Consider the following 19313-nt stretch of genomic DNA (forward strand, 5'->3'; position numbering starts at 1 on the left):
ATATTTGGCAAGATAACATGTGGCCCTAAGAAGGGCTTAACTGATGTCCCCGTTAGCCCATTAGACTGACACTCCCAAATCCCTTAAGTAAACTTGCCTGCCCCATCTCCTTTTTATTAATCCCATACCTGAAATGAAGAAAGGCCATCAGTTTATAGCCAAACAAATCGATATATGCAATGGCTTATAAATTAGAGCAGTGCCACAATATGGAGCATATCAGCAACTGTATAAAAAATGTATTTTATTAACAACACATAAATAAGCACATATACCCCTTAAACACGTTTTTCAGGTAGCATTACAAAACCATCTTACAATAGTTCCACAGAAAATTCTACTCTCAAGAGCCCAGTATCACCTCCAGGGTTCTAGGCGATCTTTTCAAAACAATACAGGATTTTAGTACAATTTGGTACAGTTTGAGAGTGGATATTTACAAGACTAGTTTTTGCTGGTTCTAGTTTTGCTCCTGAAACTGCACATATACTTGTCAAATGGGTACAGGTCTTGCTTAGTCTACAGAAAAACCCTTTTCTAATCAAATGACAAATATTACAGATTATGCAATATGCTTGTTCCTGAATCACAGACCTGATGATTTGCCTTTTGGATGTTTTTTTTTTAAAAGTGCTGCTGGTAATTCAATGCTCTGCTGGCTGCATATCTAGATCAACATTCTATATTTTCCACTCCAAATAGATTTGGTGGCAAATTCATGTTTTAACTAAAGACACTTCAGAAATAGTCACCACTTTGGAGGACAAGCCAACAAGAGACAAAAACAACTCAGAAAAACGCTTCCCTTCAAATGGGACTATGATGCCACTTCAACAGTGATGATTTCACATTTTCCTGTATCTTGATCTGTGCAGGTAACATGCAAGGACCCATCCCTAGATAAAAGAGAAAGGTATGTTTAGGACTACCTCAATACACAGCTTATTAATATGTTACTGTGTGTTCCAGAGAGGATTAACAGTAATATTCTTCATGCAGATGAAAGGGAAGAAAAAAAGAGTAACATCAAAAACCAGTGGAGAACAAGCTTCAACGTAGATTAAATTGATTTCTGAAATTAGGTTTAGTTTACTGTGTTGAGTAGTTAGTTATGCACTTCTTGCTCTTTATTAAAGCTTGCATCTTCTCCAAATATAACGGAACTGATTCTGGAACATGCTTACACATTTATATGTTATTACTGAAAGCTCCTTTAACAGGAGTTTGTAAACAGATATGGAGTCACATCATTCAAAATATTTATCTTGGGAAAGCTGAGTAACAGTAACCAACAGATAAGCAAGTCTTCTCAAAGCACAAGAGTTCTACTTTAGAAGAGCAGAAATATTCTTTTAAATACCAAGCATGCTTCAAAGAGGAAAACCTCATTTTTAAGTCAAAGAATTAAAGACAGTATCAAATGCTACTTCATCTAGACATAATATGAAGTAGTCATGCTTAAGACTTAGGAGAAATAGATGATGTGTTCCAGTGAACTTTTCACTGAGCCTTTTACCTAAATACTATCAAAAAACCCATTAACAAACTGGCTGTTTTCTGCAATATGCAATTGCATATATAAGCTATGCAATGTTTTCCTTATCAACCTTAAGTGCAAATCTCTGTATGACTAACAAGGTGCTTCTGGTGAAGTCTATGAATAGAGCATTAATACATCTCTTAGTTAACGTAAGAAAAAAAGTATTTTGTACTCAAACAGCAAGTAGTTTCTTAGCAACACCTAGACAACTTTCTCATTTAGAAGGGCAATATGAACTTCATGGCAATCCTCAGAAGACAAGCATATGTTTCAACTACTTAGTCTACGTAATTTATAAAGATAATAGAAAGTGAAATTCTATTTCAAATGATACAGCTACTCCAATTAAAGCCTAGGCAAGTCAGAGAAATCCCTTCAAATAATTTTCTTTTTAAATGCAAGATAAGAGATCTTTTCCACTTAATCCACCATAAAAGGTAGATTTAGGAAGCATGATTTCATGCAGCATTGTTTCTCATGCTTAACAATACTGTTTCGAAAAGGATAAGACCATGGGTTTTCATCACACATGAAGCATACGTAAGAAGTCCTTCATGGATTCACTGGCAACTAATGAAGACAGATTACACTTCAGTTTTTCCTGAGAGTGTGGACATACTTAAAAAAAAACAACAACAAAAAACCCCAACACACAACCCTACCTGACCCCCCCTTCACAGGGAATCTGAGATCTTGACTACTGTCAAGCATAGTTAAACTGATCAGCTGTTCAAAAGTTACCCAAAGAGTTCTCTACGCTACTGCATTAAGTTTTATTTCCTTACAAGTCAAACCAGAAAGCTACATAATTCCAGAGATAAAATAAAACAAAATAAAACTGTAAGACTCTGCCACATCCGCATGAATATGGTATTTGTGAATTGATGATGCCACCAAAACAGTTCTGTCAAGTTGCTGCATTAATGAAAGATGACAACAGTTGAACTGATGGGGGGGTGGGGGGACACTTTCTCAGAAGCACCACACAGCAAGTTCAACAGCAGAATAAGAAATATTTTGGGTACCTCTTCATGGTGAGGACAGTTAATATATCATGTAGGCCATCCTCCTTTTTATCTAAATCCTGGAGTACAATCTATTAAAAAAAAGATTATATTTAAATATAAATTCTCTAGATCTTTGCACAGGAGTTTAATAAAAAGCCAACAGTGATACAAGTGATAAGATGCACAGTTCATTTTGTTCAGCATCTGCTAATAATAATTTAACATCAAAGCATGCCCTAGTGGGCTTCATACATCTGCAGGGCAATTCTATATGTATTTAGCTATTTGCCTGCCTGTTTTCATCTTTCAGGGTCTATTACTGAGATGACTGGAGAACCTACAACTCTCACGGACTAGAGTAAGAGCTGAACATGCTCCTTTATCTACGATCAGTTCTGCAATTACTGCACAACATCCTACCCCCTCACAGACCTTTGGTAAGACTAAGGTGGAATGAAACTTTCCTCAAGCACTATGTCCATTTCCAGCCACGTTCCCTGCTCTGCCTCTGTAAGTCAGGGAACTGAAGCAAAACTAAGCACACCACACTGTTTCAAGCAAAGTGTTCTCTTCAAGGGTTGACTCCTTCATACCAGATGAAGATTTAATCATCTCATCTTACCACATTTGATTTTCAGAGTGGTCTTTAATACTAAGATCCTGTCCAATCTAGGAATATTAAAAAATATCACAACAGTACCTAAAATTGCTGGAAGTAATGATGCAGCCAGTGTATTTTTAACTTCCCGGAGACCTGTATACTACTGAGATGACTGGTTATGATCTTTCATCCCAGATCAGCTGCCCTGCCATAGTGCCACACATGAAAATCAAACAGGCATTTAGAAATTTAAGAGGAAAAAGTTAAGTTTCTTTAAAAAGTGCTTAAGTATTTTATGGCACATTTATGGAAGAATGTTTAGGGATAGTTTTCAAGAAGATGCATTTGATTCTAATTTTGTAACAAGAGGTTTGATGGGGGGGTTGGCTTTGGTTTTAATTTTTTTGCAGACCACTTGATTTCCAAATAATTCACATTAAAATGTATATGAATGTGCATATACTCACCTGTGCAAATTTGCCTTCTTCACTCAAAGGACTTTTCCCTAATGACTCATACAGCTCAAGGCATACAGAAGAAGTATTTCCAGGAGCACGCAAGGTGTGCTGCCTTCGAGCTGGTAATGGTGTCCCTGATGGAAATAGCACTGTGAATTTGTCAGCCCCTGACTCGTCTACTCCCTTAAAAAAGGAAAAAAAGAGTTCATGCCTTTCTCTATACTTCAGTGAGCTGGAAGCTATAAAACAGTGCGCCATGCAAAAAGGAAAGAAACGAAACTCAAGATTCATCCTTTCTGCTGTACTTACCATCACAGCAATTCCAAAATTTGAAATTACAAGTAAATGATAAATCCAGCTATTACAACATAGCAAGGACCAAATCTAACTCCCACTGGAGTCAAGAGGAGTTTTTCTGTCAATTCTAAAAGACTTAAATCAGCACTTAGAGCTGACCTATAACCTATCTGTAAAACCAATTTTAAAGCAATACCACATTTCTAACATCAGTAACACATACACAGTAATACGCATTCATCACAGTAGTAAAATGTTCAAGAGTTAAATAATTTTAGCCTTACCTTAAGTAGAATATCTTTGGCCGAACACTCAATTAAGAGTGCTTCATCTTCTAAAGAAGGGTTCTCCTTCCCTAGTAGGATTCCTGCCTCTATGGCTGCACCAATGGGAATTACTTCATCTGGAGGAATAGAGTTCAGCAACTCCACAGTTGGAAAGATGTCTTTGATCAGCTGCTGTAGCTTTGGGATTCGAGCAGACCCACCACACAGAACTACCTAGAAAATATGCCTCAATGACTTCAAATCTTTCTTCAGAATTATAAAGAGACGCAGGCTCCAACTTTCAAAACAGAAGCACAAACTGCTCTGGGATATTTTATTATCTGTAGCTGTTAGAAAAATTGTTATGTTGACTTGACTTCTGTTCTTTTTGCATTCGCAATTAAAGGAAATAGCTTGCAAGCTTGAAAAAGTATATTGAAGAAGTATCTCTTATAGAAAGCATAAGCTAGATGAATTTTAAGAATTCAGGAATCCAACATAAAGTCATGTTCGGTTGGATTTCCAGAGGTCATCAACTCCAATGTCCTGCTCAGAACAGGAGCAGTTAGAAAAGACTGCTCAAAACCTTATCTCTAAAGGCAGAGAATCCACCACCTCTCCTGGACCCGTTTCAATGTTTGACCACCCTCACAATAGAAATTCTTTTCTTTTTATCTAGAATTTCCATGTTGCAACTTGTGTCTGTTGCCATGCACTCTTCCATCACATACCCCTAAGAAGAGTAAGGTTTTGCCTTGTGTGCGCCTTTCCATTAGATAGCTGTAGACAGCAATAACCTCTCCCCTGAGCCTTCTCGTCTTAAAGCTGAACAAACCCAGCTCTCTCGGTCTCCCCTTCAGAGTCATATGCTCCAGCCCCAAACCATCCTGGGAGCCCTCCAAGCGGACTCGCTCCAGTATGTCAATCTTTCTTCTACAGGGAGCCCCAAACTGGGCACAGAGTCCATATACAGTCTTATCAACTGCGTGATAGGGAAACAATCACTTTCCTATACCTACTGGCTATACTTTTACTGTTACAGGCCAGCAGGCAGTTGGCCTTCTTTGCTGCAACAGCACTCTGCTGACTCCTGTTCAGTTTGTTGACCAGAAGCCTCAAGTCTTTTTCTGCAAAGTTGATTTTTAGCTAGTCAACCCCCAACCTGTCCCGCTGCATGGGTTTATTGCATCCCAAATGCAGGACTCCGCATTTGCCTTTGAGGAACTTCATGATTCTCTTCCTGTCAGTCCACTTCTTTTGCCTTTCGAGTTCCTCTGAATAGCAGCCCAGCCCTCCAGTGTATCAACTGCTCCCCTCAGTTTGGTACTGTCTGCAAACTTGCTGAGAGTGCATAGTACCCCATCATTCAGTTTCTTAATAGAGATATTAAACAATCTTGGCCCCAGTATCAAACCCTGAGGGATGTGACTGGTAACCAGCCACCATCTACTGGACTTCGTGCTGTTTGGTCATCTTGCTTAGGAAAAAAAACCTTAAAAACCTTTTACTTCTTACAGTAACTTAGTCGAGGTCAACCAGATCTGGAAATGAAGCCAATTCCCACTGTTAGCTGTATAAAGCATAACTCAGGAATCATTAATTAGGCTCATTTGTTTTATACTAAAGTTGCATTTATTTAAAAGGATAACTAAAGTCTGAGAGGACAGCACATCGGGCCACTTAAAGTATTGCCACCAGAAAACAAAAGACATTCTGTCAACAATGGCCTAGGATACTTCATTAGCCTGGAATTCAGAAATCACACAGTGAACAATAATTAGAGTCTGAAGGGGCATCCTGTATCATTAGAAGCACTGGCTAACTTTTGTTGTAGAATGCTGTATTGGTGTGCCGAACCTACCAGTAGCAAATATAACATTATTTGCAGACATAGTTTTACATGAGTTAAGATAAAAATTACTTTTGTTCCAAGCTAGAGGCATTCAAATGCCTCTAATATTTGCTCTCTTACTCACCATCTTTGGCCCTAAAACACCATGATTTGGCATCTAATGTGTTCATAAGTTTTTAGGTTAACAAGGGAAATAAAAGGAGGATGAACATGGGCACCAAGTAGACGTTAAGTGACCTGTTCAACTCATAGGATAGGTGAAGTCAATACCCAAGAGTGTCTTCACAAGTGTGAGCAAACCCAATCCAAAGCTTACTGAAGGTAGAGGAAAAAGTCTACTGACTGAAGTATTCCTCAGCTCTACCGAGAATTACACACAGAATTCAGATGAATACTTTATCGCTTAGTGAATATGTAGCTGCAAAACACACTTTTGACTCAGAAACTAATTTCCGCTTAATTTCAGCTGAAATCAAAGCATGGACAGGAGCCCTAAGCGTCTGAGCCTACATACATGTGTTTAAGCATTTTGGATCAAGTTCAACAATCAGAAAATAATCTTATAACAGCCTGTAGGAAAAACAGGTCTCAAATATATTTCCTGTGGAGTTAAAAAGCATACTGGAGACAAAAATGATTTCCATTATTACCTTATTAATATCATCTGCTGTAAATCCAACTTGTTGCAAGAGTTTTTTAATTGCTTCTATACATTTACTAAAAAGTGGAAAACAAATAAGTTCAAACCTGGCCCTAAAAAAAGAAAAAAGAAGAAATAAGAAATGCCGTCTCATCCATTAGAGGAGTACACACTTGAAATGGAAGAACAATGATTTTCAGAATATACTTCATTTCCCCAGCAAAACCTCACATTAAGCATTTTTTTTTTCAAGCAAAGATCCCCCCTCAATTATTAATCCTAAAGAAGTGATTTTGCTGTGAAAATATCTGCACTACTGTTTCCATTACTAACACCTATTCAGACTGCCAATTTTTTTTTTTAAAGTGCACTCTAGAAAAACACCCCTCCTCACTCAGTTTTCACATGCAAGTGAAGACAATTAAGAAGTGAAAATCCTAGAACCACTCTATCAGCTTCAAGCTGAAGACAAAGACTGAAACATGCCAGCTGAATTTTCAGAGGCAAATTGTCTCCTGCATGTATGCAGGAGTAGGTACTTAAAACAAGCATACAAAATTCATAACTTTTGTTTGTTTCAAGCTCTTTCGAGCCTGAAAAGGAAACTTCACTCTGCATGAGCACAAAATCAAGTTCTGCAACACTGTAGTCCACGGGACTAGACTCCTAATCTAAGCTGAGCCAAACAGATGTTGTACAGCAGAAGTTCTTGGATCTGCAGACACACTGTGCCTTATTTCACCAAATCCAACTGCTGCAACAACGCATGCACTGCTCTGAAATCAAAAAAAAAACTAGTTCATTTTTCTAAAGTTGCTGACTGGAAGAGCAACTGCAAATCAGCCAAATATTTCATTAGGAGACCATCACAAGAGAGAAGCTTGCAGGAGGACACAGCAGTATAAACAAACCAACAAAAAACCCGTAAGAGACAGAAAGCGTCTTTCCACTCCTAGTTGTCAAAAAGAGAGGCAACATCAAAGTTTCCCCAATTCCTGTATTTCTGGAGCTCATTTAGATGAAAGAGACCAGAAGCCTTTTCTTTTAAAAAAGTGCAATAATAGAATAAAAGCACCTTGATTAATACCAGCATCCATTCCCCTTTCAATCAAACAGATTCCAAATATGGGCTCTCCCTGTATCTTTTTTCAGTTTATTTTCAAACCATTATGGCAATATCGTGTAGTGCTACTGCCCAACTACTGCAGATCTTACTCATAATAGAACTATTAACATGAAACAAAGCTAGAAGAAAGCAAGTTCTCTCTTTTATCTTATTTGTCTCTAAAATTAATGTCACCAATATCAAATTTTATTGAATAACCTAAAAATGAAGCAGAAAAATTTAAAACATAATACAATGTAAGAGAAGTAACTTCAAGACTTGTTTTACCTGGACACATTACAATCAAAATCCAAGCCATCATACAGTGAATCTACAAAACAGTTTGCACTTCCCAGAGTTGATAACGAGTGCTTTGCAACATCAGCGCTGTTCATTAACTTCATCATGGCTCTGGGATTTCCTCTGATATCATGTTTACAAGACCTATGTTAAACAGAAACGTCTATTTAGGAAGGCAGGGTTTTGAGTGATATGCTAACTTTCTGAAAGGAAAAAGGGGTTAAAGCTATTGAACAGATTTCAACCTACATTTTAGTATTGCCTACAGTGCCACTATTGAAAGCTTACCAAGAATAAAAATGGCTATTTCAAATTCAACTAAAGAACACCATATGGAGGCACTCCTGTGAACTCAGACATTAGTGTTTATCAGATAGAGATTTCTTAAGTCTTTTACAGAGAAGTTTCTCCTCTGAACAAATCGTGTAAGTAACTGCAAGAAACAGCAAGAGAATGCCTGCAAGTCAACCGATATTAGCCACAGAGATTATTTTAAGTAATTAAACACTGAACATAAGACATGTTAACAAAATAATGTTTCATCCAAAAAGTCTCACTGTGCGATAGTACTCAGTTGGCCACCTCAAAGAGATCACTGAAAAAAGAGTTCTCAAAAGATTAGAATCTTTAAAGACTTTAGAAGGACAGGAAAACACTAATACTTTCAGGCATATTCCTTTGTGTCAACAACTGAAACTTAAAAGAACTGTCACCAGAAAACCTAACTTCTACTAATACATTGGATTTTTGTTCATCATCATAGTGTGATATGACATACAAGCTTCAACCTGATGACCCAGGCCCCTCCATGGTCTTTCATGCCAACAAGTGTATGCGTACACACAAATACACACACACAGCAGCAAGTTAAATCCCCTAAAAGCTTTTAATTGAAAGGATATATGTAGTCAGTGGTTAAATGTATCACCCCAAACACAGAACAGTTTGTAGCAGAGCACCCCCCCCCCCAAATAAAGTCACCCCCTAGTTCAATACTGAATTCAGACAGTGCCTACCCAAAACCAAAATCCTTCCCTCCCTCCCCCTTGCCAACAGCTGACTGTTCCTTTAATATTTCAGAGTCATTTCAGTCAGGGACAGTCTGTTAGTTCTGCCAGAACAAAATAATATCAATATTTTTTTTTGAAAGGAAACATTAGACAATGAAATTCTTGTCCTAACAACAACATATATATTTGGAATTCAAAACCTACCTCTGAAATTCAGATGCTAAGTGTTGTGCTAAGGCTTCTGTGAAGCAAACTCCACCTATGCTATCATCTGTGTTAGTAGCAAGAACACGGTATATTCCACTGTTTACTTCTATGACTGTGATAGAGAGCGATGTTCCACCAAGTTTATAAACCAACACATTGCTGCCACAGTAAAAAAAAATTGAAACAAGTATTAAAACCATCTACAATTATGTTTGCTTTGACACACTTTATAAAAGATTACCATCTTAATATATTTTAGGTTTTGATCAGTTCTTTGTAAAGAAAATCTGATTTGGGATGATTTGATTTAATGCATCTGTAGTACCGGCAACTATTTTACAATGTTCCCTAAAGAACAAGATACATATACAGCAAGAGTAGCCAATGTTTATCCTACAACACAACTGAGAACTGAACATTAGGTTTAACATCATATGACCCAATTATATGAGGGTAAAAAATACCAAAAAAACCACCCACAAAACAAAACATCTGTTTGCCTTGTGGGCAGCCTTTGCTGTTTTGAAAACCTTGTGAATTATCTGAATACTCATATAAGGGAAACCAAACCCACCTACTGCATCTAGGAACTCAGCTTTAGTCCTTCTATTGCATGTAAAATGACAGTGACTCCCACAATTAAAAATCAGTTTCACCTAAATCTGTGCAAGTAAAGGAATGCATCTTTCTTTAAGGCAGCCTGCTCATTAAAGAACAGGACAGAATCTGGAAACAGATGCATCTCAAAAAACAGAGCTATAAAGCGGTTTAAAACATTACGGGCTATTGGCAAACAGCTGTATTGAGAAAAAGAGAAAACAAAGCTTCAAATTATTAATTTTGTATTTACTGTTACAGCAACACAGAATTCCCTCCCCATTTCAGGTTTCTCAGGATAGAACTGGATTTGTTAAACCTGTATGGATTAACTGTGGTAGCTTAAATTTAAGTAGTAAAATATTACAATTCTACCTTTTCCCAGTGGGTGAATCTTGGCCAATTCCGTAAGCCAGGAGAGCTGCAGATGGCTCATGGATTAACCTCATAACATTAAATCCAGCAGCTGCAGCTGCTTCCCTGTGATAAGGCATAACAGCATTTCATAATAGCATTTAATGATTTCACTATAGTTATGCACGCTATTAAGACTTCATCAGAACTAGATATGTCACCAATTCAGAACTTGGTTACAGCATGATATTAACAAAGTGAAGTGACTGGAAAAGAAAAATTGTGAAAAACTTCAGTTGCTACTGCATTCTTCAGGTAGCTGGTTCTGTTCTGCACTTATTGACAAGGAAAACACTGATGTATCAGTCTTACACACACCACTAAAAAAAGCAAAAAAATCCCTCAACAGCAAGATCAGAAACCCCACACCCAAGCAATCGTGGTAACTTATTCCCAAGTGTGTGGCATTAAAAGGTTTTGGTATGCCATTTCACTAGATGTCATGCTAGGAAAATATGCTTTTTACTTCCAATTCAAGTTGCCACAGCTTACTTTAAACATTTTCTCGAAACTTTAGCATCTCTGGAACTGTCCTACAATTCATTTTATCCATTCTGAAGTTTTGGGGGTTTCTTTTGTTTCATTATACATATTGCAAATACCCAGCTCACTTACATTTTATGACTAGGTGTGCCCTGAATATTTCAGGAGGGCTCTTAACAGCTTCTAAATACCAGAAACTGGTAAGAGGTGCTGCCGACTATGCACAGCTTAGACTTTCGACATGTCGAAAAGTCTGCTCATCTTTTCACATGCAGAAACTTTTACAGCTGCACTTCCAAGCAGAAATTTTACTTAAGTCATTTTTGCTGAAAAGTGAGTACGACTGACACCCATGGAGCACACTAAGAGCAGAAGCAACAGTAGCACAAGGTATCCTATACCGCCCTGCCAGGCTCTCTTAAACTTGGCCAAGAAACCATATATCCAACAATAGGATTTTTGTCTTTGTATGTATACCATATCAGCTCTGTGACAAACAGAGTCCTCAACAATATCATGCAAAGCCACTTGGGTTGGTGAGTTTTGCTGTGTAAAGGGGTGGGAAATCATTGAGGAAGACTGAGACAAACTGTACACATTTTTCTAAGAGCACACTGAAGAGCCATTAGAGATAATACTTCTGAAATGAAATTCTATCCTTGATGTTATCGAAACTCCCTCTTGCTTAAATTGATTCAGAATTTCACTGGTTATGACAAAGTGAATTCCTTAAAGAGTTACTAGAGTTAGGATTTTATTTCCGATTATTGCATTTTCACTATTCAGACTAGCATTCCAACTTCTCAACTGATGGCTAAAAGCCAAAGTCCAGCAGGAGACTTTTCATTGCTGATCTGCCAGCCGGTCTGCTTTAGGCACGTTAAATAACAGAAAAATCTTAATCCTCTTACCCAAGGGCATTTTTCTGATTCTCTCCAAAATCAAATGGTACAGTGATAACAACGTCATTTACATCTGAACCCAATGCAGACTGAGCAGTTTCTGTTCATAAACATAGGCAGAACATGTTGATTAAAAGCAAAAAACCAACACACCACATCTCAAAAATATGAGGACAGCTTAAATTAAAATACCTTATGATTTTACTTATTATATACCTTTCATTTTACTGAAAATGAGCTTCGCAACATCTTCTGGATTAATAAGTTTATTATCTATTTCATAGTGAAGTTTTCCATTCTTCTCAACTATCTGTAAGCAAAAACCAACACATATTCATAAGATGTATAAATTGGTTATTAATGAAAAGCAATGTTTAATTTAATTTCCGTTTGAAGCCAAAAGCATTGGACTGTGTAAATACTCTCTACGTTAGTATTCTGCTGTAAGGGAATATTCTAAAATGTTTATCAAAGACAGATCACCAAGAAACCTTGTATATTACCCAGTGAATAGGACAGTGACATTAATATGGACTTAAAGGCTCCAGACTCCCTTTTACAATTAAGGAATTTTCCTTAGTACAAAAGTAAATTTCAGAGCAAGAATGTTTGCTTGCTTATATTCAGTAATGGTTATCTACATAAGCCTACCAATACGAAGAGTCAAAGGCTAGTGAAGAAACTCAATTCCTCCCTTAGGAACGAGTCAAAGCCTGGTTACAACTTACTAGAGTGGTGCTCACGTACTCACAGATTCAAAAGCATGTGAGGTAAAGAACGAGTTTGGTATGATTTAGGGTGATTTTTCTCTTCCTTTGCCAGAAGGTTTCCAGTAACAAGCACAGCATTAGCCAAATAAATAATGTGATTAAGTCAAGTGGTTAAGCATTTGCAAACACAAAATGCCCTACCCTGAGTGACTTCTACCAGCACTAAGAAACACTGCAATGCTATTATCTGAATATATTAAAGAATCATCCCTTTTGAGAATGACCCAGAGACATAAGTAATTTTTCTGTTGGACTATATTACGATGGCAGATTTCAGGACATGGTGAAGCCTCCACCTTGTGAAAAAGAGAAACACGTTCTACATAGCGTCATACAGACGTCATATAATGGGAGCTGATCACTAAAAACCACAAGCACAGTGTGACACAATGCAATAAAGAATATTAGAAAATGATACAAGTTATTCTGAGAACAACAACAAGAATTAGATCATACTTACTGAACACTTGCTTTCTGTAATATATTTCTCAGCTTGTGGGTCACCAGAGCTATCAAGACAAATTCAGAATAGCAGAATAAATCATATAAATAATTATAAATAAATTTCAAAAATTCATCTTGCTGATGTTCCTAATAAGGTCTATAGTATATGAAACTACACTTCAGCCAGAATTTCTATTCTCCCTGTGGATATATCTATACAGGAGGGGAAAAAAAAAAAAAAAAGGTTCTGACTGCTGGTATCTTTCAACCTCCTTCCCCCAAACTAAGAAAGAAACAAATATCTGAAAGTTAGAATAAACAGCACATAACATTAAAAGGAGAAAAAAAAAATCTGTTTTAACCTAATGTTACTCTGAATAATCAATTATAAAAGATGTTAATGTCACTTTTATTACACTGACTGAAATAATATGGCAGCAATAGGCTAACCATCTTTAAACTTCTATTGACTACATAAAGATATGGCTCTGAAAAAAATGCTAAGAAAAACATCAGAACAGACAGTTTCTTGTCAACTCATTTCACTTAAAGAGTTATAACATACAACTAGATTATCACTGAAATGTTTTGTGGAATTTCTGATGTCAGACCTAAGCCAGCAAGTTTAGTTTTAGAATCATTGTAGCTGTCACTGCAAATCATCACAGGTTCACTAACTGAAGAATAGCAAGAGGCATTTCATCATTGTCATAATAAGTGATTCAAGTTTTTAGATGAACTAAAACAGAGTTGGTTTTATCCTTAGTAAGATCTTCAGGTAAAAAATATGAATTTTTAGTTAAGAAACCCAAGTACCATCAAAAGCAAATGTTCTACTTATTGTTAAATTCCTAATGAAATTTGAATACAAAAACAAATTCAAATACAGAATACAAAATATATCTGTAATGAAATGTAGGATAAGTTTTTAATAATATGACACACATACACTCCTGTCAAAACCAGGTTAACCTAGCCGCTATTGCTTAAGCATAAAATATCTTCAATATAAAATATCTTCAGAAGATCAACTTCAGCACTGCAACTACACCTCGCTGACCAGCTTCAGTGGGGAAAACTCCACTCCCCGAGTTTCACTTCGTACCTATTCTCTTACCTTCGCCCAAGGATCTGCTTAACTTTCACCACAGTGTTTGAAATATTTCTGATTCTGCTCTGCTTGGCAGCTAAGCCAACAACCTGAAGGAGAAAGCGAGCAGCGCGTCAGGGCAGGGCAGGGCTGGGCAGGGCAGGGCAGGGCTGGACTCCCCTGCCCTGGGAGCCAGGGCCGCAGGCGGGAGCCTCACCTCCTCGCTTTCCGAGAACGCCACGACGGCAGGAGTCACCCGGTCCCCGGCGTCGTTGGCCACCACGTCCGCGCGGCCATCCTGAGGAGAGAGACACCACCCGTGAGCCGCCCTCCGCCGGCCCCCGCCGCGCGGGCGCCCCAACCCCGACCCCGGCCCAGGCCGCTCACCTTGTAGACGGCGGCGCAGGCACAGGTAGCGCCCAGGTGGACGCCGATGGCCGCCATCAACCCCCCGCGCTCCACGCGCGTCGCCCCCCACAATGCACTGCGCCTCCCCTCCACCCTCACGGAACCAATCCCGCTGCCCGCTGCGCCCCACCCGCCAATCAGAGCCCGCAACGCCCCTCCCTCTCGAACCAATCGCAGAGAAGCGCAAGGCTTCCCTCCTCCCTCCCCTCCTTCCCCGCGCCGCCGCGCTCGGCGCCGCTTGGGAGTGTCGTCATCGGCGGAGCGGCCAATGAGAAAAATCGGGAGAAGGGCATCATCGGGCATAGTAACGGGGCAGAGCCGCCGCGTGGGAGGACGGAGGCTTTGGCGGCGGCGGCCGTTATCAGCGGGGTCCTCGGGGCCCCTTCGGGCTCCGTGTGAAACAAATGCGCAAGGAATGCGAATGTCTTCGTTTGCTTCTAGAAACAGCCCCCAAACGCCCCTTTCCTCGCGTGCGAGCCCCGGGGAGCCGCGGAGGTGAAGGCGGCTTGCGGCCTGGCCCGGGAGGGGGCCTCGGGCCTGGGCCCCGGTCGCGCCCGGGACGGAGGCTGCGGTGGCCGCCGCTCCCTGTCACAGCACGTGCCGCCAGTAACGGCCAAGCCGAAAGCAGAACCGCGGCTAAAACTTCAGCCTGGCTAGGAGCTAAGGCAATACTCTTTTCCAGACGTTTAACCCCAAACGACCCAATCAATAAGAAAATAGGGATTAAAACAGAGGAAAGTGAATGAAGCTATTTCACTGCGGGGTGGGAGGAGGTTACTTTATGTCAAAGGTTTCTCTCACGGTTTAAGTGCAGGCAATGAAGCACATGGAGAAGGTGCAAATATTTGCATCCAAGTATCATAATTACTGCTGGTCAAGCTTGCATAGTCTAACTGTGCATGACCAATGCCTGAAAAGTAAAGCTCAGTATCTCCTTATGCTACAGTGACACCGCTGAAGTCCATCTCACAATTATTACAGGAAAAGAAAAAAAAAACTTCTAATCCATGTGCTTTTTAACTCAAGTCATGATTTGGGGGAATTTAACATCATACAGAGCTAGCTCACTTCCCAACAAAAACTGTTGCCATGATGAAGGCTGCTCAGATTTCACATGACCTGATATTGAATACAGAGCTGTTTCGGGGCAATCTTTTTGGTCCTAGAAAACCCTGAACCTTTGTGTTTCTCAGGTGTGCTTCAGGCAACAGCCTGCTTTAGGGACAGCAAAGGAAAGCTGGCTACCTTCCCCCCACCTCAAGTTTAGGTATGTTACAATAGACTTCATAACACAAGTTGCATTTAATAGCAAAAACCTTCTGCTTTTGGCTTAGTGTGGTGTATTGAAATATGTATTACAATGATCAAGCACAGCTGATAAACAGGCTGAGAGGGCCTATAATAGAAAGGGAGAGGAGAATGGGTCTAGCAGCAATACGTTAGAGACTATCGGACTGAAGCTGTCTAGAATTAATCGCTTAGCATAACTTGCTTAGTATTAGTAGCTAAATTTGCTGAAGCCTTAGGCCTCAAGATGTGAATTTTTACCTAGATAAGTAAAAGGGGGCCCCTGAGCCGGTTCAAGCTGGAGAGATAAAGAAGTTACACGGACAGCAGGAGTAGCAGACCTTGAAGATAAGAAAGGCAGCAGCCTGCCTAGAGACAATGAAGGGGCCCAGTGAAGAAGGGGAAGAACCCAGACCTGACTATTACTATTGGTCCAAACTATCACTTGAGGGGTGGGGAATTTAGATTGTAAGGGTATAATTGCCCAGGGATTTCTTTGTTCGGGGTCCCTCTTCGGAGGCACCCAGCTCGAGCTGTAATTACCGCACATGTATCATTAAATTTTATTTCTCTCCAATCTGACTTCGAACTTCTGCCTCAGCGGGGACCTAGGGTCAGACCCTGTTATGGTGGCTGGTGAGCCTAGTTTTCCATAACAGTTTGGCACCCCAGATGGGACCCTAGGCGACCACCGTCGGGGCCTCTCGTCTTCAAACGATCATCTGGCGCCATCAGGTGAGTTCACCTGGGATCTTTGGCAACGGGAGGCACCGAGAGGGTGAGTCTTAAATTCCTGCCTAAATTCTAAATTCTGGTTTGCTAACAAAGTGCACTGTAAGGGGTACGCAGGCTGATCACTCTAAGGCGTACCAGGTACTAAATTTCAGGGAGAGTGGATTCGAGTCCCACTCCCCGGGTTTGAGAGGGTTCGAGTCCCGTCTCACTCCAGCTGGAAGGGGGGAGTGCGCAGCCTGGTCAGCGTAAGGCGCACTGCAAGACTAACTTAGAGTTACTGTGACTAGTGTGAATGTGGATACCGGTACTGTGACTGGTGTGTATGCGTGTGTGACCTGGGAACCGAAGGGGGCACCCGTCGGCTGACAGAGCCGCCCACTGCGAAGGGACAGCAGTCCTAGCAGTCAAAGACTCGGGTGGTGTGAGTGTGGTTCCCAGAGAGAGAGAGTGAGTGAGAGAGAGAGAGAGAGAGTGTGATCACACCAGCTGCAGGGGGAAAAGAAGAAAAAAAAAACAAAAAACAAACCCACAATATGGGAAATAAGTTTGGCATAGAAAAGGGGACGCCCTTAGCTGAAATTTTGCAAAACTGGGGTAAGATTGATGGTACCAAGAACCTAGAAAAAAAAAGGTTAATCCAGCTATGTCAGGAGGACTGGCCGTTCCTGACAAAGGATGGTAACCCGGCGGAACGATGGCCGCCACAGGGAACCTTTGATCATCAGGAGTTAACTTTCCTGCGTCACCATTTGGAGGATAGGTTCCCCAGGCAAATGGATTATTGGTATGTATGGGACAGCTGGGCATTTGCTAGACAAAAAGAGGCACCTAGAAAAGAAAGAATTTTTTTTTCTCAGAGTATTGAAAGCAGTGCAGCTGCTAAAACGCTTGTGGAAACTGCTCCACCCTATGCGCTATCCGCTGCTTCAGCTTCTCTCTACCCCCCCTTGCCTTCCCCCTCTGCCTTTCAAGCCCCTTCGCACGTCATTCCTGTGCCAGGAGTGCCCCTGCCAGGTCCAGATGGGGTACGTCGGGTAGCTACAATGCGAATTTACCGACCTTGGGAGCCCCAAGATTTGATTGCATGGAGTCAACAAACTCCCAGGCTTAGAGAAGATCCAGAGAAAGTGTTACAAATTGTAAGAGGAATATTGCGGGTGTATGATCCTACCTGGGAGGATGTGCAAATGCTCCTTGAAGCCTTGTTCACTCCAGATGAAAAACACTCAATTCTGGATGCAAACCGTCGTTGGGCAGAAGAGGGGGGTGTTCTGGCTGCTCGAACGGCCTGGCCGATTGTGGACCCCGGGTGGAATTATAATGTAGAGGCAGATTACAGGCAGTTGCAATTAGCCAGACAAGGCTTAGAAGAAGCTATACGTTTGGCAGGACAAAAGACTGCGAATTGGTCTAAAATAAGGGAGTGTCAGCAACAACCTGAGGAACACCCCTCAGCTTTCCTTTCCAGACTATTTAAACAAATCAGAATGTTTGGAGGGGGGGTAGACCCAGAAGCCGAGGCTAACAGGCCTCTAATAGTTTCCACATTTGTAGATCAAACGGCCTCTGACATTAAAAAGTATTTTTCTAAACATGTTCCTGACTGGCCAGGGAAGTCTATGGACGAAATAGTACGTTTAGCCACATTTGTATATAACGGTCGAGATGAAGAGAAGGTGAAAGAAAAGAGACAACAAAAGAAAGAGGAAGTGAGTGTGTTAGTGGCTGTGTTAAGAGGCGAGTTTAAAGAAACTAGAGGAAGGGGGCGAGTAAGGGTCAGAGGAGATGGACGGAACCAAAGCGAACGTATTGTACGCTTAGGAGTTAATGATTATTGCCATTCTTGCGGGGAACAAGGGCACTGGAAGAGGGAATGCCCAGTGAAGCCCCGCATGCCCAGGAATAGAGGGGACAGCATGAGACAGTCGAGTACTGGGAATGACACCAGGCAATTCCCAGCCAGCCCACAATGACAGGAGATGGGAGACCCAGAAAATACTGTAGGAATTGGGGTAAATTCATGGGATATAGATTTGGATTTCAGGGGGCAGGTAATGGCAAATATAGCAGGTCAAGAAATTCCCTTCTTAGTGGATACTGGAGCTACCCTTTCTCTTCTGAATTTTGAGCTTAAAGGATGTAAGTCATCAGGTAAAATAACAGTACAGGGAGTAATGGGAAAAGGCAAACGAACGTTAACTAAGCCCTTGTTGCTCACTATTGGAGGAAAAGGAGTGTGGGGACGTTTCATAATTTCCATGGATTCACCCTTTTGCCTTTTAGGGAGGGATCTCTTACAAGCCCTGGATACTCAGATCTGCTTACAGCCAGAAGGGATGAAATTAATAATAATGGGCTCATGTGTTCTGGCTGAGACACCAGAACCAGAGTCAACTAATCTGCAAATTCCGACAGGTTTAGAATCAGTTCCTGGAAAGCTGTGGAGCACTTCAGGAATTGATGTTGGACTATTGAAATCAGCTAGTCCAGTCTTGATCAAAACAAAGGGGGGATTACCTCCCGTGGTTAAACAATACCCTATCCCAAAGGAAGCAGAGAAGAGTATCCCAAAGTAAGCAGAGAAGAGTATCCAAAAGCAAATTGATCACTATTTAAAACTGGGTATCCTTAGAGTCTGTGAATCCCCATACAACACCCCAATTCTGCCAGTTAAAAAGAATAGGCAGGATTCTGATGGTGACCCAGAGTATCGGTTTGTACAAGACCTAAGAGTTATAAACCAACATGTAATTGCTCCACATCCAGTAGTTCCTGACCCGTCAACTATATTACTACAGATACCCCACTGGGCAACTTATTTTACCATGACTGATTTAACGGCAGCCTTTTTTAGTATACCAGTAGCTGAGGACAGCCAAGATCTTTTTGCCTTCACTTGG

General features: G+C 40.7%; 1 protein-coding gene across 2 annotated transcripts; it reads right to left on the minus strand.

The window, feature by feature from the left end:
* Window positions 1-224: 224 nt before the first annotated feature.
* Window positions 225-14449, minus strand: HSPA14 (heat shock protein family A (Hsp70) member 14). Of its 2 annotated transcripts, XM_067316961.1 has the most exons (14): window positions 14371-14449; window positions 14201-14281; window positions 14011-14093; window positions 12910-12958; window positions 11896-11989; window positions 11689-11779; window positions 10256-10360; window positions 9281-9442; window positions 8055-8210; window positions 6672-6774; window positions 4188-4403; window positions 3616-3789; window positions 2566-2636; window positions 225-896 (listed from the first exon to the last, which is right to left on the minus strand). In XM_067316961.1, exons 1-14 carry the CDS (start codon window positions 14425-14427, stop codon window positions 818-820), a joined length of 1521 nt encoding a protein of 506 aa, XP_067173062.1. In that variant the 5' UTR covers window positions 14428-14449; the 3' UTR covers window positions 225-817. The 2 variants fall into 2 exon arrangements, with proteins under 2 accessions (XP_067173062.1, XP_067173067.1); XM_067316966.1 differs by lacking the exon at window positions 225-896 and having other exon boundaries at window positions 2568-2636; window positions 3616-3740.
* Between the last annotated feature and the right edge of the window lie 4864 nt (window positions 14450-19313).

Source organism: Apteryx mantelli, chromosome 1 (genome assembly GCF_036417845.1).
Source record: "Apteryx mantelli isolate bAptMan1 chromosome 1, bAptMan1.hap1, whole genome shotgun sequence".
Lineage (NCBI taxonomy): Eukaryota > Metazoa > Chordata > Aves > Apterygiformes > Apterygidae > Apteryx > Apteryx mantelli.